The sequence below is a fragment of the Phoenix dactylifera genome, chromosome 8 (assembly GCF_009389715.1).
Source record: "Phoenix dactylifera cultivar Barhee BC4 chromosome 8, palm_55x_up_171113_PBpolish2nd_filt_p, whole genome shotgun sequence".
In the NCBI taxonomy this organism is placed as follows: domain Eukaryota; kingdom Viridiplantae; phylum Streptophyta; class Magnoliopsida; order Arecales; family Arecaceae; genus Phoenix; species Phoenix dactylifera.
In genome coordinates, this window is record NC_052399.1 from 16,533,155 (window position 1) to 16,555,700 (window position 22,546).

At 39.6% G+C, this 22,546-nt stretch overlaps 3 protein-coding genes across 8 annotated transcripts; 2 read left to right on the forward strand and 1 right to left on the reverse strand.

Annotated features, from left to right (window-relative positions):
- The first annotated feature begins 4,596 nt into the window (after nt 1–4,596).
- Nucleotides 4,597–6,334, forward strand: LOC103702525 (plasma membrane-associated cation-binding protein 1-like). The gene is made up of 5 exons (XM_008784992.4): nt 4,597–4,753; nt 4,915–5,068; nt 5,147–5,236; nt 5,449–5,533; nt 5,655–6,334. Exons 2-5 carry the CDS (start codon nt 4,961–4,963, stop codon nt 5,954–5,956), a joined length of 585 nt encoding a protein of 194 aa, XP_008783214.1. The 5' UTR covers nt 4,597–4,753; nt 4,915–4,960; the 3' UTR covers nt 5,957–6,334.
- A 3,141-nt stretch (nt 6,335–9,475) lies between these two features.
- LOC103702526 (DNA replication licensing factor MCM6) lies at nt 9,476–17,821 on the reverse strand. The gene is made up of 18 exons (XM_008784993.3): nt 17,662–17,821; nt 17,398–17,550; nt 17,180–17,320; nt 16,889–17,051; nt 16,497–16,690; nt 16,217–16,412; nt 16,037–16,114; nt 15,276–15,505; nt 14,706–14,820; nt 13,891–13,965; nt 13,669–13,809; nt 13,247–13,450; nt 12,988–13,149; nt 12,749–12,804; nt 12,539–12,666; nt 12,317–12,442; nt 10,183–10,313; nt 9,476–10,083 (listed from the first exon to the last, which is right to left on the reverse strand). Exons 1-18 carry the CDS (start codon nt 17,736–17,738, stop codon nt 9,949–9,951), a joined length of 2,505 nt encoding a protein of 834 aa, XP_008783215.2. The 5' UTR covers nt 17,739–17,821; the 3' UTR covers nt 9,476–9,948.
- Nucleotides 17,822–18,114: 293 nt separating this feature from the next.
- Nucleotides 18,115–22,166, forward strand: LOC103702528 (putative pentatricopeptide repeat-containing protein At3g15200). 6 transcript variants are annotated; one of them, XR_003384780.2, is made up of 4 exons: nt 18,115–18,301; nt 18,605–20,362; nt 21,237–21,729; nt 21,922–22,166. XR_003384780.2 is itself a non-coding variant. In XM_008784994.3 (2 exons), the coding sequence occupies exons 1-2, from the start codon at nt 18,130–18,132 to the stop codon at nt 20,227–20,229; spliced, it is 1,797 nt and encodes a 598-aa protein (XP_008783216.2). In that variant the 5' UTR covers nt 18,115–18,129; the 3' UTR covers nt 20,230–20,477. The 6 variants fall into 6 exon arrangements, 1 of the variants encoding a protein (XP_008783216.2); XR_003384779.2 differs by having other exon boundaries at nt 21,237–21,324; nt 21,428–22,166; XR_003384781.2 differs by having other exon boundaries at nt 21,237–21,324; nt 21,477–22,166.
- Nucleotides 22,167–22,546: the final 380 nt, after the last annotated feature.

Here is a 22,546-nt window from a genome sequence, read left to right on the forward strand (position 1 = left end):
CCAAAATTCGGCAATCATTAGCCGGAATCCTTGATCCATGAACTCGAAAGGAAGTAGAGGAAGGATTAGTCAAAGAATTTTGGCTTTCACCTGGCCACAACAATGGTGCTGATAATGATTGACAATTGTGGAAGGCATATGAGAAGAATCCGGCGATTAAACTCCGATTAGGGCCGGTTCTATAGTGGGGAGGAAGAAAGCATAGAGAGTAGTTCTAAATAGAGCTCGGCCGTGATTGAAATCCGACTCCGGATTACATCCGAGGACCACCCCATATACGGGCTATCACATACATCCCTGGACTTGACATGGGTTGGGTACAAAAGGCTAGGTTTAGTTCTAACAAGCCATCTGCTGGTGCCCTCCTTTTTTTTGGGTCATCAAAAATTACCACTCTCTCCCATGGATTCAACGTGTCTTGTCAGCTCTTACACCGTCCAAAATTTCTCAATGGGAGAGAAGCTCCATCCCAGCTCATGCTTCAATGAATATTAGCTCCCCAACCAGCCATCGCATCTACCACACCATTGCCTTTCACCATGCCATATCATCAAATTTATACTAGCTAGCAGATAAAGACTAGGGATATTCAACCGGAGGGCAAATTAATGATGCCTCCATAGAAATTTCTATAGAAGTAATTGTTTGCAAGCTAATGCTTTTATATCTGACTCGAGTGAAGTCGGCCAGCCCATTGCCATCGCTAGCCGTTGCACCACCTTCTAACTTTTTCCATTATTTATCTAGCCAGAGTAATTATAGATTAGCATCTGCATTGTACCACAAAGCTTGTTTAGTACTTTAATTATCAATTGCTAACAATTTAGAGGGAGAAACCGTCATATCAAAAGGTTAATGTTCTCAACAAAACTATGGTACTGATTGAATGGTGGGGCTTCTCAATTATACTAGTTAAACACCACCATGATGCTGTCTAAGAAAATTAATCATAATATCTTAGGTGGATCCTATAAGGAATATCCGCCAAAGAAACAAACTAAAGTCCCATAACATGAAGCAAGTTATATGAGATCTGGTCCTTAGTGACTTTTTTAACACCCCCCAACCAACCCACCAAAAAAAAAAGCACAAGAAATTGACCCGGTTATCATCTTATGAATCTGGCAGATCATTGGCCTGTGGAGGTATTATGAAGGAATAACCATTCGAATCAAGAGCACCCAAAAAAGAATAACCAATTCAAGAAAAATATTTAGTAGTAGTAATAGATTTAAGTGCTTCATATATATGAACCAACATGAGAATCAAAAACATGGCGGCGTACAGCTTGTTCATTTGTGGTAGAACATACTCTAATTTCTTGGGTCAGAGCATTGCAACTCTACGCAGCTCAACTTCTTCCATTGGCACAAGCCTTGATTTGTTGACAAGCTACTGATTAGTACTTGTGCTTGAAATGGAAGTTTCATGTGAGTCTTCGTCTGCTAATAAATTGATTCAAGTCTCGCTAAACCTCCTTCTATAGTTCTATGGGCTATGGGAGTTGACCCCACTCCCTCAATGCACATCTCATAATAGGTTGCTTGAAAGCAAGAAACACATTAGGGTACACGTCAGCAAGACAAACTTGCCTCATCCTAAATTTTCTGAGGCAATCCTTCGAGATAAGAGGTATCTTGTGAACGTCACCCTTTCTCATTCCTCCTTTATGCTCGAGCCAAGACAGCAGGTCACCCGTGCAAGAAAGCTAGCTGGCCAAGAGCAATACGTATTTGACCAGCTCGCGCCACATGCCGTGGCAGACCAAATCACAGCTTGAGTGGACCAATCCAAATCGTGGAGCTCATGCTCGGTAGATAAGTATAACAACCATCTCATCCTAAGAAAAAAATAGTTGAAATGTATCTTTTGAGTTTTTCAAGATTTCTCTGATGAATAATCGATGTAGAACTAAGCACATGCATGCACGAGTCCTTATATACTTTTTCTATTTAAGCCTGCCGTCCTCGTCGGGCTACGGGTCCAAATCCATTTAAATTTATTCACAGGCACCACAAATCTAATCTAAACCTATGCTGAAGTATCTCTTAGTCCACACGTATCATGGATCAGATCCACTCGGACACTATTTGTAATTAACAATCCTTTTTTTTCTTGCTTTATTATTACTAAGATGTGCTAGCTCGATATTATTGGGAGCAAATTATTATGTGGCAATCTAGAACCTCATCCAAAAAGACTAATTAGAAGATATTATTTGAGTTTCTTGGTCTTATATAAGTACTTAAAATTTATCCAGCGAATAACTGATGTGGGACTAAAGAGACACCCATACGGGTCCTTATATATTCCCTCGTTTAAACCATGGTGTCTTCGTCGAGCTAAGGATCTAAATCCATTTAAATCCAATCACAAACACCACGATTAACTCGTGGTCAACTACATTATACTCGTGTTGTAGTGTCCTCTAGTTCACATAGGTCATGAGCCGAATATGTTTGGATACCATCATATCACAATTCATAACTTTACCCAAAAAGACTAGTCAGAAAGTATTATTTGAGTTTCTTAATCTTTTACAAGTACCCAATATTTATTCGGCCAAATAAGTAGCTTGAATTGTTTAAATACAAAAGGTTTATATCGCGAGGGATTATTCAACTAACCCACTTGACCTCATCCATCTAATAATTAGACCATCGAGCATATTAAACGAGGAAGAAAAAAGGGGGCGATATATGTGTGTGATTGGTCCACCGGTCGATCCGATCCAACTAAAAATTTCACCTCCATTCCATCCCTTTGGGTTCCGTTCTAGCCTCTCCCTTCTTTCTTCACATGAGATAAACATCATGACGACGTTTTTTCCTCGCGGGTGCCCGCTCTCAGTGCAAAAGGGGCCCACATGGAGTGGCAGTTGGGCCCTTGTGTCATGAAAGGGTTTAAAGCTGGGTCATTCCAAAGGCTCGTCTAGACCGTGGAAAAAGAGATGAAAATGGGTGCGGAGGATGACGAGTGAAACAGGAAAGAATCTTTTACCAAAAAAAAAAAAAAAAAGGAAAAGAATCTGGAATCACGTAGATTCTTGGTAGGGAGGAGCCAGAAAACCGCCGCCTCGGATTCCGATATTACCGGCGTCACAAAACTAGGCCATTGCTCTACCAACTCACGCGCTGTCCTCGTCTGGGCCATGCAGCCAGCCAATCTGATCTGCCAAAAGATTGCCTCAAATCTTTGAGCTGTGACAAGCTGGATTTTGGTGTCCTCCTAAAGTCACTGACTTCTCCAACAAATATTCGATGAAGATTCTGCCTATGTTCATATTTGATCTAGATATTTTTAGCTCTTTCAGTCTTCAGCTTATCCTGGAATCTTCTTCGTTGCAATGGCTAATATTTATGTTCACCGTCATGATACTTAAGCAGCAATTGCAAGAATACAGTGATTATTTGGCACCCCTCTGATTGGAATTGAGATTTCTTCCAAAAAAAAAATTAGTGCCAACCAGCTGAGTTACTGGCTATTGATATTTTTATGATAGAATTGAAATATAATTGTGCAAAATATTAATATAAACATTCGACCAACGCACTATTGCTTCTATGCAACATTAGAATACTCTGCAACTAATCATCTACTTGATTCAAGCTAGATCCAACGCTATCATAGATTAGTGGCAACTAGTTTTATTTGGAGTAGATTCAAGCAAAGATTAAACAATTCTGAACTCGATATAAAACTCGTTACGTTTGGATTGAATTTTATAGACTTGAATGAAAAGAGATCTCTACTTGAATTCCCAATTTGGCCGGATTTCAACAACTTCATTTCCATGACTTGAAAATTGCTAATGTCTACTTGGTTAATCTAAGATTAGACCTGATATGATTCATATGAACCTACTGCACAAGAGTTACAACTCATTGAAGCATTGCTTGAATGCGTAACTCTGATCAAATAAATTACCTGTCATAAAAGACAAGGTAGAGAGAGATGTAGGAGATATGAAGGTAAATATACATCAATTTCCACCAAAGGTGATTTGATGCAACGAACATCTTGGATGGGAGCATAACTTCCATGATCTGCGGTGGTTTAGTGTACCTACCACGTCCAGGGCTTGGTTTGCACGTGTGGGAGGAGATTTGCCACCGTTCACCGGATGGTAAGCGGTGCAACCAAACAAAAATTTTCAAATTGAGGCAGTGATAGCGGAACGTGTGGTCATCTTGGGAGCAAAACGAAAGACGCCACCGCGGCTTGGATCCCCCAGACAGCGAAGCCACGTGGTAGGGGAGAGGCCCCGATTGGGTTCCCTGGGCCCACACGAGGAGAATTTTAATGGAAAAAATCGTTTCCCTCCTTCTCTCGGTGGGACCCATAAACTGAGGAGTGCCACCCAAGCATTGCGTCTCTGTATCGCCAGCTGTCGCTCCCGGGTTCTTAAACTTCGACCCTCTTTCCAACGTATATTTACAGTAATACCCTTACTATTATACGTAATGACCGTAGACCCTCTCGCGTCCTCCTAATCCCATCATGCGCCGGCATCTCAAGCCAAAAGCCGCGGCCACGTAACCGGCGTTGTGAACCCCCCGGATGTTATCGTAATTTAAGAGAACGACAAGGTTGTTTTGGTGGCAGGACCTTCTATATTTCCCTGCCAGGCTTCGTGGTTCCTGGACATTACTTTTGTTTTGTACGTACGGTTGGTGATTCCGGCTCCTTGGTCGCAAAGAGAAGAAGAAGAAGAAGAGGACGAGGAGAGAAGGGGAGAAGAGGGATCTAGCTAGTATGTATTCTTTTCTCCTTCCCTCCACATGGTTTGATTGATACCTGTGTCGTGGTGTTTTTTTTTTTTTTTTTTTGCTAAAGAGTCGTGGTGTTATCTGCTGTTAATTTGTTATCTTCTCAGATGTTAATATACATCTCTTGCACTTGCTTTCCATATAGACTTTTGGCAAACTAAAGAGAGGGTAGCAGACAAAAGAGAGGAGAGATGGGTTACTGGAAGTCCAAACTTCTTCCAAAGATTAAGAAGATGTTCGAGAAGAACGGCAAGAAGGCAGCTGCTGCCGAGGCGTGCAAGTCCTTTGATGAGTCCAAGGTGGCGTTTTTGCTTCCCATCTCCTTCTTGCTCTGTGCTTTTCTTTTTCCTCTACCTTATACTTTTGGTTTGGTACAGGAGGAGATCAACAAGGAGTTTGAAGAGAAAAAGATCGAGCTCCAGCCCAAAGTAGTAGAGATCTATGAAGCTTCTTCCGCTGAGATCAAGGTAATTAAAGCCTCTCCAATCCATAAAAAGACATAAAAAAAGATAATATTGGTAAGATTATTTTTCAGTAAAACTATTTGAAATTGATTCAAACATCATATATATCTACATAGCACCTCCCATAATATATATTCCTTTTTTTTTCTGAGAGAACCATAATATATGTATTCACCATAGAAGACTGTTTATGATAATGGTTTTTATTGATACAGTCTGTGGTGAAGGACCGCACAGAAGCAGGAGTGAAGGAGAACTCGACGGCTGTCACTAAATTCCTTGAGGAATTAGCGAAGATCGGTAATAAAACATAAACATAATCTCAGTAGTAATAAAAAGGCTTTCGTTTTTATATTTTTTCTAAAGAAGAAACAAAAAGCTTAGCCATCTGATGGGAGGATATCATGTATCTCTGTCACAGAGTTCCCTGGCTCTAAGGCCGCCGGCGAGGCCGCCACCAAGTTTGGCCCTAGCCACGTCACAGGCCCGATCTTCTTCATCTTCGAGAGGGTTTCCACCTTCGTGGTGACCGAGCAGGCCCCGGCCCCTGCCGCCGAGCCAGCCGCCCCCGCCGAGGAGAGCAGCTGCAAAGAGGAGGCATCGGCAGCCACCGAAGAGAAGAAAGAAGAGGTCAAACAGGCGGAGGAGGCCACCACCCCTCCCCCTCCTCCCACCGAGGAGGCGACCCCCGCCGCGCCGGCCGAGGAGCCGCCAAAGCCTTGACTATGGGTTCGGTCATCCCAAGTTCAACTCCAACCCCCATGGACTTGTACAACTACCACCACCCCACGTTCACATGATTTGTTATTCTTTCTTTCCTCCATTTACGTTCTCTCTTCTCTCTTTCTTCCTTCATTTCTTCTACGTATTTATGTTGGGTTTTCGTTTTTATTGCTGCTGTGAAGAAGGGCAAGCTGTGTAGTATTATGAACTGCCGCGTGGTATATGTTTGGGCTCTCTCACTTTTGGAAGGTGATTGGGTTTTCTTATCATATTTGTTACTATTATCATCCTTATCATTGTGTAGTGTAATATCTCATAAAGAAATGAACAAAGGAAAGAAAGGCTTCTGAGGAGAGGGGCTGTGTTTGTTTGGGTCCATTCTTTTTGTGCTAGCTGTCCTTCACTCCCATCTCCTTCTGATTATACACCAAACTGTAAGAGTGACACTAAATCGGGGCCATTTATTTCTTGGTTTGATGTATATAACGTTGTCCTTGCAATACTTGATAGCTTTCCTTAGAAGGTTGTGGAGATAAGAACAGCTTTTATTGAGTCAGAAACAGGAGGGCTGGTTTCATGTGATGGTGCATCCGATGTCTCCCGAGACCCCACGCAGATATTGGGAGCGCCATGACAACCCCCGCGCGGGGCCTTGAGCAGGAGAAACTATACCCTGGGTGAGGTCAAGAGCTTAATCCTTAGACAGTTTGATCCCTCCAGTACTGCTCTCCTCGCATGGAGGTTTTCCCACACGCAACGCCATGGATAGGAATATTGATAAGTTTGCATTGATATTTTATTAGCAGTCTTTTAGTTTTGGCTATCAGGGTCAGGATGGAAACCTAGTGGCAGGTAGAGATAGAAGTTATTAATGTGGTGGGGTCCGTGAAATGAGGAGGGTGGTGAGGCATCTAATCAAGTTGAGAGGCATCAGCGTCCCATTTGCTGAGGAGGCATTCGGAGCCAGGGCCTAGGGTGATAGCATATAGCTGATGTATCTCGGCAGCTATAGCCGTTTGATTAGTTGAATCAGAGGGCTAATTGGAACCGAGATGTCAGTCGTCTGCGGTTGTCCTCCCGGTTGACTACAGTTCCTTGTAGCTAGGTATAGCCCGTTGGAAGCAATCATGCAAATCTGCTGTCTCAACGTCTCTTGATGTGTTTAATTTCACATCAATTATAGCCTATACGCAAGATAAATTTCAAAAAATTATACGAAATTAAAAATTTAAATAATATTTTTAATTAATTTTTTGGATAAACTTTTATACTATGACACGACACTTATTAATTTTATTGGCCGATAAAAATTATGAGTCATTGCAAGCTAGCTAGAATGTCCTCCAGATGTGACAATTAATATAACCAGTAAGGGGGTGCAAATAGGTAAGGTTCATATATAACCTAGATCTAATCCAAAAAATTCGAGTTTGAGTCGGGTCCAATTCGGATCAACCCATCTATGACTTCAGAACTTGTTTGAACCCTCTCGGACTGTAGCCTGCGAGTCAAAATAATTTTACAAATTCGAGTCAGATCGGGTCGGATCGAGTTATAGGATTGAAAATCCAAAATTACTCAAATTTTAAATGGGTCAGATTGGTTTGAGTCTAATCTGAGTTCAATAAATCCAGACCCAACCTAGAAAATGAAACAGATCTAATTTTAGGACTCGACCCCGCCCCACGGTCATCCAAAATGGATCGGGTCGGATTTAAGTGAGTTGGGTCCAGTAACAGATTAACCTGGCTCATTTGCAGCCTTAGTAGTAACCATGGGAAGCAAGAAGGTTATTCTATAGTTGATTCTATCTATTTTTTATGCATTTCTGAGTTATTGGAGTAACTAGAGCTGACTAGTTATGCACGAAAAATTATTTCAATTGCTTGGCATTTACAATAGGAAGAAATGCTTGCATAAAATGAACATGCCAGATGTTCAGATGATATATCTGGTCCTCACATGGAACCCTTCCTTCCCCCTGATGAGTTGTTATAAGTACTTCCACTTATGCTAATGGACTCCGAGATTACCAAACGGTGACGGTCAAAATACTTCCTCTCCGCTTACAGCCTTACAGGTATCCGAACAATCCCTAAAGTATCGAAAGCTCGTGTCCAAGTCATGCGCTCAAAATACTTTGGCGGTGACGGCGACCGATCCAGGATTTTAATTTGCTAATAGTGATTGAGTGGGGGAAGGTAGACATGCAATTTGTCCGTGCGAGCCTTGTTGCTGCCTTGGAGGGAGGGAGGAATAAATGCTCTCATCAACAGGACAAACGGACCACCAGCCCGCAATCATCACCAACCAAAGCTGAAGGATTGTGGCTGAGAGGGACGCCATTAATGGCATCTACATGAACGGCCAGGGTTTTGGATTGCCCTCGCCAAGGTTTTGTTTATGACGCATGCCAGGACTTGCAAGCAACCATTGTAAAAGCGTGACGTTAATTGATTGCTGTGGAACAACTCACATGCCGGATATATAGCTTAATATGAGAGAGAGAGAGAGAGAGAGAGAGAGAGAGAGAGAGAGACCCTGCTATTGACAGTCAAACTAAATTTAAGATTTTTTTAAGGTCTCAAATCGAGCTAGAAATGGAACTGGAACGAGATACGTCCAGAATTAATTAGGACCCAACTTCGAAGTATTATAGTGCAATTTTGTGGATCAGTGGGTGGACTAGAAATTGAGCAGTTGCAAAACACCCATCTGTGCATGTTAAGAGAGCTTCACTGGATTCAGCAACAAGGATTCATTTGGTTCAAAAAAAATTATTCATAAATTTTGATAGCTTAAAAATATGTTTTTAAAAAATATTTCTATATTTAACCGGTGAAAAAATAGTTTTTTATATTGTTTATGAATTTTTTTTCATGAAAATGCTATTTTTTCATCCTTTTCATTTAAAAACTCCAACCAACCCTCCAGGAAAAGAAATTGATTTTTTTTATTAAGGGGTTTGGGTAGGAAAGCTGGTGGGACTCGGAGAACAAGGTGACAAGTATGGTCAGTTCCCCGGGTCAGCAAGGGAAACAACAGGTGATTGATCAAATTTAAGTGCTCCTCACATCCAATTTGGCGAATGCTATGTTTATACCTAATTACAAGACTAATTCTATACAAAAATCATGGAAAGGCAAACGAAATGGAGCAGGCAGAATGAACCAAAAAAAGTCGTATAGCATACCGGCTTGAGTACCAGTACCATAGGAAGTGCAGATTGATAACATCTGGAGTTTGAATCATGATATTTTATTTTGCAGCATAGCTGACAGGCTAGGTCCATAGCAATGATAACATCTGGAGTTTGAATCATGATATTTTATTTTGCAGCATAGCTGACAGGCTAGGTCCATAGCAATCAAAACTGGAGTTCAATAAAGAAGCGGAAGACTCACCCATTTCACAAATCAGTTGGGCTAAATCAACATTTATTGGGATCTTTGTTCTTCACATTAAAAGAAAAGAAAATATAAATGAAATTTTTTTAACTTATAAAACTTAGAGAGCATTGGACAATGTCATATGGAAGCAAATACTGTAGCTTAAGCTGCTGTTTGATTACAACATCGTCGAACCAATGCATTACAAGAAAAAACACAATCTATCAGCCAACAGAGGAGTAAAGTTTTGTTGATAAACAAAATAAAGCTATCATTCTCTCCTTGATCCAATAAAATTCTCACCTGCAGATCTCCAAAAAATGGCCCTACTGCTTCTATCATGCAGCATGAGCATGAATCATCAATACAGAGTGACTCACCAAGTATCTGTTTTCCTAGCGATGCTGATGGGAAACCCTAGTTGCTGCCATCAAACAGCTAAAACAAGCAACGGCCAGCTGCAGTCTGTGATGTCTTCACCTTGTTTTCTTCCAAAGATATCTTCATTATGTTTAATGTATAAGCAGAAGCGTCAAACGGGACATCCAAAGTGGGAAGTTGATTGTTGGAAATGTCTTAAATTAAAATTTTATAAGTTGTTTGTCAATCAATGACATAATTTGGAGCCACAGCTAAAATCCGATTCTCAGAGGATCTCCTCGCTTCACCACCATCTGCAGCTGCTGAGCCTGTCCCATCATCTATGACAATCAGATGTCCTTCCCTTTGTATCAACCTCTGCATTAATACCATTTCCACAGCTTTAAGCGTCTTGACAAATGGTTAGAATGTATAACATGGACTGAAGAAGTTAGCATTCTTCATGGTTAGGTATACCTCTATAATAGCTTTGATGCACTTGACCTCTTCCCGCACTTCATCGGTGGAACTGTATGCACCTTGGGCATTCTGCTGCTCGACATACCAAACAATTAGATCGCCTTGCTTCATGCCAGCCAAACCACTTCCTGCAAAATTTTAAAAATCACACATTGGAGGAGATATCACTTGAGTCGGGAACTGTAACATTAGCTTGACCCCCCAGATGACACGAAGCACTGACCAAACAAGAAAATTTAGTTCTCACCATATCTCCCAAAAAATTGATAACAATGAGATCTGCTTGGGATTTAAATAATACTTTCTTATGCTTGTATGGCTATGCCTACAATAACAAATCCTAAACTTAGTACACAGTGGAACTAGATAAAATCTATCAGAGAAATAGTGCTAACATATCTTCAACAAATCTGTGCTTAAAATCATGCCTCTTGAAATTTGAGAGGCAAGTGGCTTGATTTGCTTGAAAATAATTTATCCAAATATGTTCATGGTTTTGTGAGAAGAGTCCTTTGCAATAGCTCCTTAGGAAGAGCTCTCCTCAAGGAAAATTACTTACTGAAAATAAAAGCAAAGAAAAACTTAACAAAATTACTACATGACATATATTTACATTGAAGGATTAAATATAATCAGAAGCATGTATGCATGCGTATATGTTTATTAGTGCATGTAAAGTAAATGAATTCTTATACCCATTAAAAGAAAGCTTCAAGTCAATAAGACTCTACATATTTGCAGAAGCTCTCTGGGCATTTCAACTTTGCAGTTAACAAAGCTGCTCTTCAGGCTTATCTAGGAACGTTAAAGCCATTAAGAAGAGAGGCAAGATAATTCCATGTAAATTTTTTGCCTTAGTGCCCAAGTTTCCATTACGAATAGGGACTGCCTAAAGCTTCCCCAAATTTACACTCCTAGAAGTACTGGGGCTTTGTCCGCTATATATATTTAAAGAAACTAAATCCCCAAACACAGCAGGCACCTTCCATTTACAAGGTGCGGAGCCAAATAAGCACAAATGCAATCTACGCTTGGAAAAGATGCTGCACTAATCCTCCAACAGAAACACCATCTATTATTGGTTTTAAAAAAAACTTGCTTGCTTGGCTGCCTAAGTGCCCACCTTAAATGTTTTGTATCAGGTTTGAGTATGAAGGCTGAAATTGATCTATAATTGGTCTTGAATGTTATCAAGATGGTACTTCAGATTGATTTATTGCATCTTATGTGATATGCTGTGTTTCATTTTCTTGGATCTTAACTTACTGCATCCTACTTGATATGCTATGTTTCATCTTTTGACATGACCTCTTGGCACCTACCTAGGCATGGTCACCCTTTGCCGCCTCCGGTCTTTTCAAATAGAAATTTTCTGATAAAATTTTAAAGATAATATTTTCTCAATATATCATGGTGCTCCTATAGTAGGAGCATTGAAACACCAAACATTGATCATGGTCTTAGTTTCAAAAATAGCAATCATGCCTTTGACTTAAAAGTAGGATAATTCACATAATAAATTCCTATTTATTTCCAATTTTATTGGAAGATGCTCATGGGAGCCAACAACCATCATGTTTACATATAGTTATTTTGATGTAATGGTAGCTGTATTTTCTGCGCATATATTTAAAAGTGCCCAAACATGTATGCTTTTGTCAGTTCATTAATCAGTCACACTACAAGATTTGCATATGCACAGTCAATGTGGGTGAATGTAACTCAGAGACTACATTATCCAGTAAAATCATCCAAGCTAATATTTTATCGTATATCTTCGCATATTTCAGTAAATTTAAGCACACAATTGTATGCTTCTGTTTTTCTCTTTTGAGATGGCCTGCATCAGGGTGAATATGTGACCACATATTTTGTTCACCAACACCTCTGAGTGAATCACTTTCAACTTCATCTAGCAGCATAGTTTCTAGTAAAGTATCTAGTATGATAAAAAAGGGTAAATTGGTAATCAGATGACCTTAGGGTTACAATTTCAGTGATGCAATAGATTATTGTCCTTTTCAACTGGCCGAAAAAGACAGTTCATATTTCTAAAAAAAGAGCAAAGACAAAACATAATGTCTACAAAAAGAAAAAAAAGAAAAATACATGGCAACAGAGTTCCCCATACCATCTTGCATTACTGCCTCTTCATGCTGTCGCAAGCGCATAACAAGAGCTTGAGTAACTCTCTGAAAATGGTCTTCTGTTATAACCAGTTTCTTCTTCTGTCGGCTCTCAGTCTCTTGTTCATTACCTATTAAGATTTTTGAATTAAACTATAAGTAATTAATATCATGATATTAAATTCATAATCAAATGATCAATTGATTATATTGATATAACAGTCCACCTTCATTTTCTGGTACTGGATCAACATTTGCAGGAGCTGGTTCTGCAGCAGCTTGATCAGAAGCTCTGTTCCCATCACCATCTTCATGATCTTGGAAATCAGAAAGATCAATTTCGCTTGATTCAACACTGCATAACATGTGTTTATATTAAATTTAAGCATTCGAAGAAAAAAACATCATGCAAGTGGAAGAACAGAAAAATTTCTTGCCTGATAATGGATGTTTTTAGCAGCCTTACCGCCATGCGAACATGTGCTGGAAGCACCTAAAAGCATTAACCCAGAAAATGTTAAAAGAGCACCCACAGTGCATGAGCAGAAAACTCATAGCATGACAAAATTCAGCCCACTTAACAGAGTAGGAGGAAAAACTTGCATCACTATCCATGTAGTTGAGAAACATACGGATATAATGCACAGTAAGAGAGTGGGAGGAAAAAATTGCATACCACTTTCTCCAAGTGACACCGAGCAATGGCTTCAGATAGCCTTATCAATGCCTCCAGCTGCCTAACTGTCATTCTGTAAGCAACTCTGGTTCCAGGAGTAGTGTCCCCTCTCCGAAGAGTGACATATGATTCCACTAGCACTTTTTTTGCTTCTGAGCTCAGCTGCATTTATAGAGCCCAATCAAGAATTAAGTCATGGAGAAGATCACAATTTTTTTTAAGTACACAAGGCCTTAAGCAACAAGGAAAAGTAACATACCTGAGGTTTCAATGACTTTGCATATGTGATATAACGCTTCAACTCTGACGTGGTAAATGCAGGGGCAAGTGCATCTTCATGTTTCTGATGAACTCTCACAATGTGGTGGGCAATATGGTAATCAGTGTTTTCATCTGGTTCATCAATCATAACATATACTAGATCGAACCTTGACAGAAGAGCAGGAGGAAGGGCTACATTGTACTGTACAAAAGAGAGAATCAAGATTGTTTGTCATGATTTAATTCAAAAGTTGCATAGAAGACCTTTGGTACGATTTAAAGATCACAGATAAGGATCAGAAACCTATTAAAATGTAACAAAACCCAAACATCATTTGCTACCATGTCACTCATAATAAGTAAAAATGAAATTTTCAAGCTAGATAAAAAAAGATCAAAATTCCTGTAAGAAAGGCATACCTTGAGTGGTTTTGACTTGTCATAGCGTCCTCCAGTAGGATTTGCAGCTGCTAAAATGGAGGTTCTAGCATTCAATGTGGCTTGTATTCCTGCTTTTGTGATACTTATAGTCTGCTGTTCCATTGCTTCATGTATGGCAACCTTAAAATCAACTACAGAAGTCAGCACTCCACACACTCAACTTGTTAAAAATACAAAAGTAATTGCAGTAAAAAAATCTACCTGGTCTCTTATATCCATTTTATCGAATTCATCAATGCAACATACACCATTATCAGCCAGCATCAATGCACCTGCCTGTAAAAGCAAAGAATATATCATAAAAAGTAGCAATCAATTAAAAACTGCCAAACCTTGATAAACTCACAATCTAGACTGTAAAACTTAGTAACGATTCAAAGTTATTGCACATTGACATTTTCTTCATTTAAAGGAAAATGTATTGCATCTGATGACTAGCTCGAGAAAACAAGAAATACTGAGATGCTCTAGCAGAAAATTTCATCAGTGCACCTACCCGTAAAGACAAAACATATACCATACAAAATAACAGTCAATTAAAAACAAGACTAAACTTCATAAACATGCAATCTAGACCATAAAATATAATAATGATTTTTAAATTTTCTTCATTTAAGAAAAGGCATTGCTTTTTTTGTGGAAAAGGCATTGCATCTGATAACTAGATTGAGCAAACAACAAAAGCCAAAATGTTCTAGCCATCCTCTATTTAGAATCAATCATTCTTCCACAGAAGATGTTTGCAAACACCAAATGGAAAACAATTTTAGAAATGTTTTCAGAAGGTCAGATGAAAAAATCAACCCAGTCAGTGTTTAATAGTAACTAGAGATCACTTGATAATGAACCAACCAGATCCATGATAACTTTTCAAAGTGCAATGTACGTGTATATCCATTTCCTCAACATGTCATGCTCACCATTGCACATAATTGTAATTTCACTTTTGAGATCTGTATAAAATTAGATAAGATAAGTTGAAAAGATGTAGAATAGCTATTGCCAAAAACAAATACCTCAATACAAAACTCGCCAGTCTCAGGCTCTTTAGCCACTGTTGCCGTCAAACCTGCAGCAGATGAGGATTTTCCTGATGTATAAACAGATCGGGGAACTAGGCCGATAGTATACCTGTTGAATGGACAATTATAGGTAAGAATACATCAATTGACAATGACTGTGCAGATAAACATAGTGAAATGAGCATTGTGAAATAATAAATGTAGAAAAAGGAAATAGAACATTGTTTTTTATGGAACAACAGTCAAGTTAATAGGCACATTATTGATTTGTGTTTCAGCAGATCATCAATCTTAATTATTCAACCAGCTGGGCACTTGAATAAATGTTAGGAATTTTTTAGTTGCCCTGACCATCTAAATTGGACCAAACAAGTTACATTCATCTAATTCTATCTTGCATCAGCCCAAATATTTATAGTTGTATTATTTTGATTTAATAGCTAATATTGATGGCTGTGATCAACTGGTGGTTCCAATGCTGCAAAACTAAGTAGATTAATCAAAATGTCACAACTATGAAGAAAACAAGCTGTCTGGAATAGCCAAAGATGAAGATATACATACTTTAGAAACTGAGACTTAGCACAACTCGGATCTCCAACAATGCACACATTGATATCACCTCTAAGGTTGATTCCTTCATGGGTTAACTTGTGCACACCGCCCAACAACATAAGAAGTACCGCTCTTTTTATTTCTTGATGGCCAAAAACAGTGGGACATATGCTATCAATTAGTTTATTGAAAAAATCAGGAGTGTTCCTCATCCTCATAACCTCATCTTCCTCTTCTTGCTGCCACAGAAAATTATAAGAGTCAAATAAAATTGTATATCTTTAGCAAGACCAGGTGGTGGAAAAATGACGTTGCATGCCAGCTTGAGAACAATACAGTGATGTTTTTGAGCATGTGAAAACAAAACAAGGGAATGAAAATGTAATAAGGCACAAGGGGCTCCTGTTGGAGACGGTGCAAAGAGGTAAGACCTAAAGATAAGAAAAGAAATTCATATTAAATACATGGAAGATAAATATTATCCTGACAACCTGGACAGCAAAAAATCTCCAGTTAAATGTTGAAACTGGACAAGGTAAATGAAAAAGCAAATGATGCTTAGGACATTCAACAAGATCATGAAGGTCCATAATGGCTGACTAAGTGTAAAAGCTAATTGGACAATAATTCACACATGACAAGGCCTTAAACCATGGCCTGCAATCCTCAGCTCTGACCTTGGAGCAGTATAGAAGCATGAACAAAAATTGTCAGGTAGAGAAAATCAATGAAATGAAATGAAATATAGCTAGTAAAATTCAAGAACCTACAGTGAACTCCAGTTTGTCATGGTCATCACCATCCATCCTCCTGTCCCTGATGTCCCCATCCCTTCTACCATCTGCAAGCTAAACACCAGAAGGATGGAATACAAAGAAAAGAAAACACTGGATTAGAAGAGTGATAACAACATATTGGATTCCAAAATTGCCACTTGAAAATATTCAAACCTGCACAGAGTTCGCAATGAAAGCAAGGCGATATGAGAGGTCTCTTACTCCCAGAGCCCTAAGGCCCCTGACACCTTCATGACCGCCAGATGCATTCCGATGCTGAGGAGCCTCTCGCCGGCACTCTGCTCTCTCACCAGGTGAAGTCAATGCCATCACATCTGGCACCGCAACCAAAGTTCCTGTGAAGATGACCCTAGATATGCCCGAAATGTGACCATTAGAAAAAAGTTAATATCATATGTTGGTTATAGATAGCTTAAGTGGTGAGCAAGCTTACGTGTCTCCTGCCCTTGCCTTCTCAACAATCTCATGCCGGAGGATGACATCCAGGGAACGAGGGAGAGACCCAGCAGGTATCTCCTTTGATGTTTCTTGCATCCTTACCCTCTGCCAATCTGTGAACTTGCTTTCTTGCCGGAGCAGTGCCCACTTAGTTCGGTTTGCACATGTTGCATTCATGCAGATTATGGGCTAAAGAAAATGACAATCACTATGATCATAATCGACTCACTAATAACTCGAAATTGAAAAAAAATAACTCATGAAAGACATTAGTTTTTTTTTTCTTTTTTCTTTTGATAAAGTTGTACAATAAACGAACATATCATGAAATAAGGATCACCTGATAATAATTACATTATAGATGAAAACGGAATTAGCTAAATTTACCTCCGTGTATTTGTACTGCTGCTCCACATTCTTTACAACTCCACCACATTCAAGGCACTTGAATGTCCCTTGCAGGAGCTCAGGTCGGACCTCGCTTGTCCGTGTTACCACCCCCATCACTGAGGTCAGCTTTCCAATCTCTGATGTCGTCAGATCTCTCAGTCTAGAACAATTCCAGTTTTCCAAGCAAGTTATACGTAGTAAAAGAAGCAACTTTCCAACCAATGGAAGGAAAAGAAGGAAAAAAATAACTTTTAAAAGGTACAAAAAAATCCAAGAATCCGGCAATACCTCTTCAGCAGTGGGATGTTGTAGAATGCGACATTTATGTCTCTATTAGGGCTGTCATCGGAGATGATGGCAGGCCTATTCTCGCTTGATTTGTGCTCCATTACGAACCTCTTGCAAGCATTTCTCAGATAGGGCTCGAATCTGGTAAAAATGAGCCAAATTGATACCATGTCTTTGAATCCGAACCAAAGGAAAGGGTAAACAAACAAGAATTTTACCTGAGATACTCCTCCCCAATGGCCTTCTGGAGAACGTCATTGAAGCGCATGACATGGGAGAAATCCACATACATGGTAGTGGATTCCTTGGACCTCATCGCCTCGATCTCCGACTCGTAGAAGAGCTCCATGGCATTGGGATCAAGTTTGAACCTTAAATACATCAACAAGAAGAAGCATAAGAGATCAAATCTAACGGAAACCCCAAGAAAAGAAGAGAAAACCCTAAGAAAAGAGTAAAAAAAAGGGTAGAATCTTGAGTACCTCTTGAGGAATTCTAGGAAGATGTTCTCCACTCGGACCGCTTTCTCGTCGACGAAGAATCCCCCGAAAGCATCCATCTCTCCCTCCCTCTCTCTCGCCCCAACTCGCTCCCTCTGCTGCGATTCGAGGATCTATCAGCGGTGCAATTTTGGCGGCAAGACGAGGCGTTGGCGCCAAAATGGAGGCAGGCGCCCAGATCTTGTCGAACACGCTACAGCTAAATCTACCAACCATAAATGACAAACTTAAATTATTCTGCGCGTCATCTACTGATTCGCTGGTTATGGTCCTCTGTGCAATAACCAGTTCACAGGATCCTCCGCACTTCAGTGACTCACCAGTCGGAGTTTGTGGGCCCAGCTCTGCGGCTGTGATCGCTGGAATCGTCCAAATTGTGCGATCTTTGCCGTTCGAGGCTAAGGCTTCCCTTTGAACCATAACCTCCACTGTACACGCATAGAAGTTTCTATGCGCTCGTTCGGAAACTGGCCTTGTCCGAGTGAAGGAAGGCGAGGAGGAACTCGACGAATAAACCCTATTCCCCGCTTCCCCTCTCTGCCTCTGTTGCTGCTGTTGAAGTCTCCTATGCTCTTCTCTTGGGTCTCCAAGTCCAGGCCTCTCCTTTCCCTCTCCAGCCTCGGTAATTTCCTTTAAATTTCCTCCGTTTTGCTTCTTCTTGATCGGGGATTTTATGAAAACTCTTTCTCCACTCGTCCCAAACCGTCCTCTTTTTCCTTTTTCTTTTGCTTGATTTAGAATTTGTGGTATAATCCTGAAATTTTCCCCTTTTTTCGCTGCAAATTGCTGCTAGAATATATTTTTTAATACTTTATCATCTCTTCTACTTTCTTTATAATTCGCTGATAGACTACGTATGTATGAAATTTCAGTGTCCTTTGTTTTTTATTTGCTAATTATTGTGTAATCTATTATTTTGCTTCAGAAAACAAACTGCTTATCGACCATGGTTATCTACTTAAATGGACATCTTCTCTATTTCCAAGTTACGCATCATATAAACAAGATGAATTGGGAAGGAAAAGTGTCAGGTCTGAAGGAGTATCTGGTCGCTTTCAGAATATTCTTTCTAATGGATATATTCCCTGCAAATATTTCTATGCACAAAGTTCTTCGGGCACCTATGCGCAATCTAGATCATGTTATACGAATTCATTCTCACAAATTGAGAGCAATTCACTTCTTAATGCTGATCGCGCAGCATCTGACAATGATTCGATCACTAAATATGCTGCCACGATACAAGAAATTCTGAAGTCCCATGAAAGCACAAGTGAGCTAGAGTCAGCCCTCAATCGGTTTGTGCCTTCACTCGGTGAGGACTTAGTTGTGCAGGTCCTTCGGAGGCATCGGTCCGATTGGAAGCTTGCATTATCTTTTTTTAATTGGGCATCCACCCAACAAGGTTATGCTTATGGATCAAGGGCTTTGAATGAGATGCTTGATATTCTTGGTAGGATGAAACAGATCAAGCTAATGAGGCAAATGTTCGATGAAATTCCCAAAGAGAGAGGCACGTCCATCATCAATGAGAAAACTTTTTCAATTCTGCTAAATAGATATGCAGGTGCTCATAAGGTACAAGAAGCTATCGATATGTTTTATAAGAGGAAAGATTATGGCTTTGAGCTTGACATGGTTGCTTTCCAGACTCTTTTGATGTCTCTCTGCAGATACAAACATGTTGAAGAGGCTGAAGCTCTCTTTCTTAAGAAGCAAAATGAGTTCCCTCCTGTTATAAGGAGCAGAAACATTATTCTTAATGGCTGGTGTGTGTTGGGAAGCTTACGTGATGCTAAAAGGTTTTGGAATGACATAATCTCTTCCAAGTGCCAACCGGATGTGGTCACATATGGTATTTTCATTAATTCCTTGGCCAAGGCTGGGAAGCTAGGTTCTGCAGTGAAACTGTTCACTTCTATGCAGGAGAAAGGGTCTCAGCCAGATGTGACGATCTGTAATTGCATTATTGATGCATTGTGCTTTAAGAAGAGAATTCCGGAAGCCCTTGAAATTTTTGGTGAAATGGGCGAGCCTGGTTGCCTTCCAGATGTAGCAACCTATAACTCTCTCATAAAGCACCTTTGTAAGATAAGGAGGATGGAAAAAGTATATGAACTTTTGGACGAGATGGAACAAAAGGGTTGCCTCCCAAATACCAGAACTTACTCTTATATCTTAAAAATGACTAAGAAACCAGAAGAGGTTACCGATTTATTGTATAGAATGGAAAGAACTGGTTGCAAAATTGATGGTGACACCTACAATTTGATATTAAACCTGTATGTGCAGTGGAAATATCAAAGTGGCATTCGGTATTTATGGGCTGAGATGGAGAGAAGTGGATTAGGTCCTGATCAGCGGTCTTACACCATTATGATTCACGGACTTCACAGACAAGGGAAGTTAGATGAGGCTCTGCAGTTCTATAGCAAGATGAGGTCAAAAGGAATGATTCCAGAACCAAGGACAAGGATACTAATAAAAGCGATATTTTTGAAAAGAGAGAAGGGGAGTGATACATCACATGACTCTTCCAGTACAGTATAGAAGAGGAAGGGGAATTCTCAAATTGATACTTAACCAAGATTCATTCAGCTAGAAAAATAGAGTCAAAGATTACGTTGATTTGAAGCTTACGGTGTCATGTATGAAGGTTTATGCCATATCTTATTACAAATCTGTATGCATTCCAACTTAATTGCAGTGTTCCCCAATTAATGTACTTTTTTTCAAATGGTTGAAATTTTATGGGTGTTAACTGTTGAAACTTGTATGACACTATGACTACCTTCTTAAAGTTGGGAACTTATTGCCTAAATTGCTGTCGCTGCTTCTGCTGCTGTTGGTATCTAGGATTTACTTGGGCATTCTTCAATTGTATATGAATGCAGTTATCAATCTTACTCTCCCTTTGTCTTTTTTCTTTTTTGCATTAAAATTGTTTGATCAGTTAGATGTATGCACATGCGTATATTTGGCCTTCGATATGTTAGGTTTTAGTATAAATCATCATCGGCATATGATGTGATTCCCATGCTGCTAGTTATTTAATATGTTTTTCTCAAAGGAATCAATAGTACCAAAAATTAGCTTTGCATTTATATTTGTATTCCAGGGGTTTGGAATCTTTTGTTTTTGTGTGAAATATCTGATAATCTTAGGAAGACTGTCATTTTTCCTCAACAACCAAGGTGGTAGTTCGTTGGAAATCAGGAAGGCTTGTTCCATGATTTTTGAAGGAAAAGTAGCTTAGCATCCAATGGTATACTACCATATGAAGATGAGTTATCATTTTTGAAACAAGCACAAGGTACACCCTATCACTGACAAAACCCATATCTGGTGGAGAATGCACAGGACTTCAATTCAATTGGATACATCTGTGACCTAACCCCGGAGTTCCAAAATGCTAAAAAGGGGGCCTTTTTGGCGCAATGACCCTTAAAATAATGATAAAACCATAGACTACAATTTACAATTTGACATGGTGTCTTATTAGAGAATGAGCATTTTGTGGTCTGCTTCCATATCTTGACTTGCATGTACTTGAACAGGATCACAATTTGCAAGATCGTTATCAGTTTGTTGGGAGATGTTTCTGACATTTGTCAACATTATGAACTTAGCTTCTCTTGGTGCTCGGTATGTACTGTATAGATATTTTTTGTGGTCTTACATCGTCTAATTGCAAATCTTTTTCCTCGGAAAGAAGTCGGTTGATTCTCTTTGTCCAAAGCAACTTCAGATTCAGAGTCCAAAAGCACTCAGAGCTGAAAATGGTCTTTTCCCTATAGAAACAAGATCAAGTCTATCGCCTAGGAGTATGGAAGAAGAGTAGGAGCAATTTGAAACAGAACGAAGGAGATTACTCTGTAGCAATCTTTTCTGGAAGAGCAGATATCCAGAGTGCAAATCATGCAGTGCAAATGTGAAACAATGGACACCAGTCTTCCTCATTTGCTTCTAATTAGAATGATGAGTGAAGATGCTTCTGGGTGAAAGCCTTGTCAGAATGAAATTAAGCATTTTTTGATCCAACAGAGTTCGGTAAGTCGTTGAATTCACTATCATTGAGCGTGTGTCTTGAAACTTAAAAGCCTGAAATGGATGGATAGTTTTGTAACAGTTTCTTCCTCACTAGTCACATGGCTATTGTCTGAATCTCTAGCCGTTCAAGTTATTAAAGGATTTGTCGAGAAAGAACCTCGGATGACGTTGTCAATTATATTGCCCCTACAGGTCAACTGAAACTCTGTCCAATTGAGCTCATTCTGACTCGAAGGGAGCTTAGTGAATCAGAGATGCTTGTTCAAAAGGAAGGAAAAAAAGAGAGAGCAAGCAATGGTTTGTGTAATTCATTTTTTTGGGATATTTAAGTGTAAGATCAATTTTTGGTTCGGCATAATTTAAGATGTAACATGGCGCTGGATCAATTTATATGTACTATAATGATGATATTAGCAATGAGATTATTATTTTTAACACATTTAGGTGTTTCTGTTTGTGTATCTTACAACACTTTTCTTTCTGGTGATGACTGAGATGCCGAGATGCAAGTATTGTTGATACCTTCATCTCTGAACGTTTGATTTCTTCGTTCGTGTGTCTGCATAAACTACCTGCTTGTGGAACCTGGTGCCCCTTTGCGTGATTCCATGTGTGTGATTTGCTTGAGAAATTTGCATCAGAAATTTGCTATGCTCCTTCACATGCAGGCTTATGTATTTTTGATGGGGGGTCCACTTCAAAAGAGAGAATTTGCTGTTCATGCAACGTGTTTGCATAAAGAAACACCCTCGTTCCCAAATTGTCTCTACTGAATTAGTACTTTTTTCATCTGAAAAAGAAACACCAGGATGAAGAG

Coding starts and splice junctions, on each gene's coding strand:
- LOC103702525 (XM_008784992.4), top strand. CDS start 4,961: ATGGGTTACTGGAAGTCCAAACTTCTTCCAAAGATTAAGAAGATGTTC. Junction 5,069..5,146: donor AGTCCTTTGATGAGTCCAAG/GTGGCGTTTTTG, acceptor GGTTTGGTACAG/GAGGAGATCAACAAGGAGTT. Junction 5,237..5,448: donor CTTCTTCCGCTGAGATCAAG/GTAATTAAAGCC, acceptor TTATTGATACAG/TCTGTGGTGAAGGACCGCAC.
- LOC103702528 (XM_008784994.3), top strand. CDS start 18,130: ATGCGCTCGTTCGGAAACTGGCCTTGTCCGAGTGAAGGAAGGCGAGGA. Junction 18,302..18,604: donor CCTTTCCCTCTCCAGCCTCG/GTAATTTCCTTT, acceptor ATTTTGCTTCAG/AAAACAAACTGCTTATCGAC.
- LOC103702526 (XM_008784993.3), bottom strand. CDS start 17,738: ATGGATGCTTTCGGGGGATTCTTCGTCGACGAGAAAGCGGTCCGAGTG. Junction 15,506..16,036: donor ATGACAAACTGGAGTTCACT/GTAGGTTCTTGA, acceptor TTTCTGTGGCAG/CAAGAAGAGGAAGATGAGGT. Junction 13,451..13,668: donor ACAAGTCAAAACCACTCAAG/GTATGCCTTTCT, acceptor TCTTTTGTACAG/TACAATGTAGCCCTTCCTCC.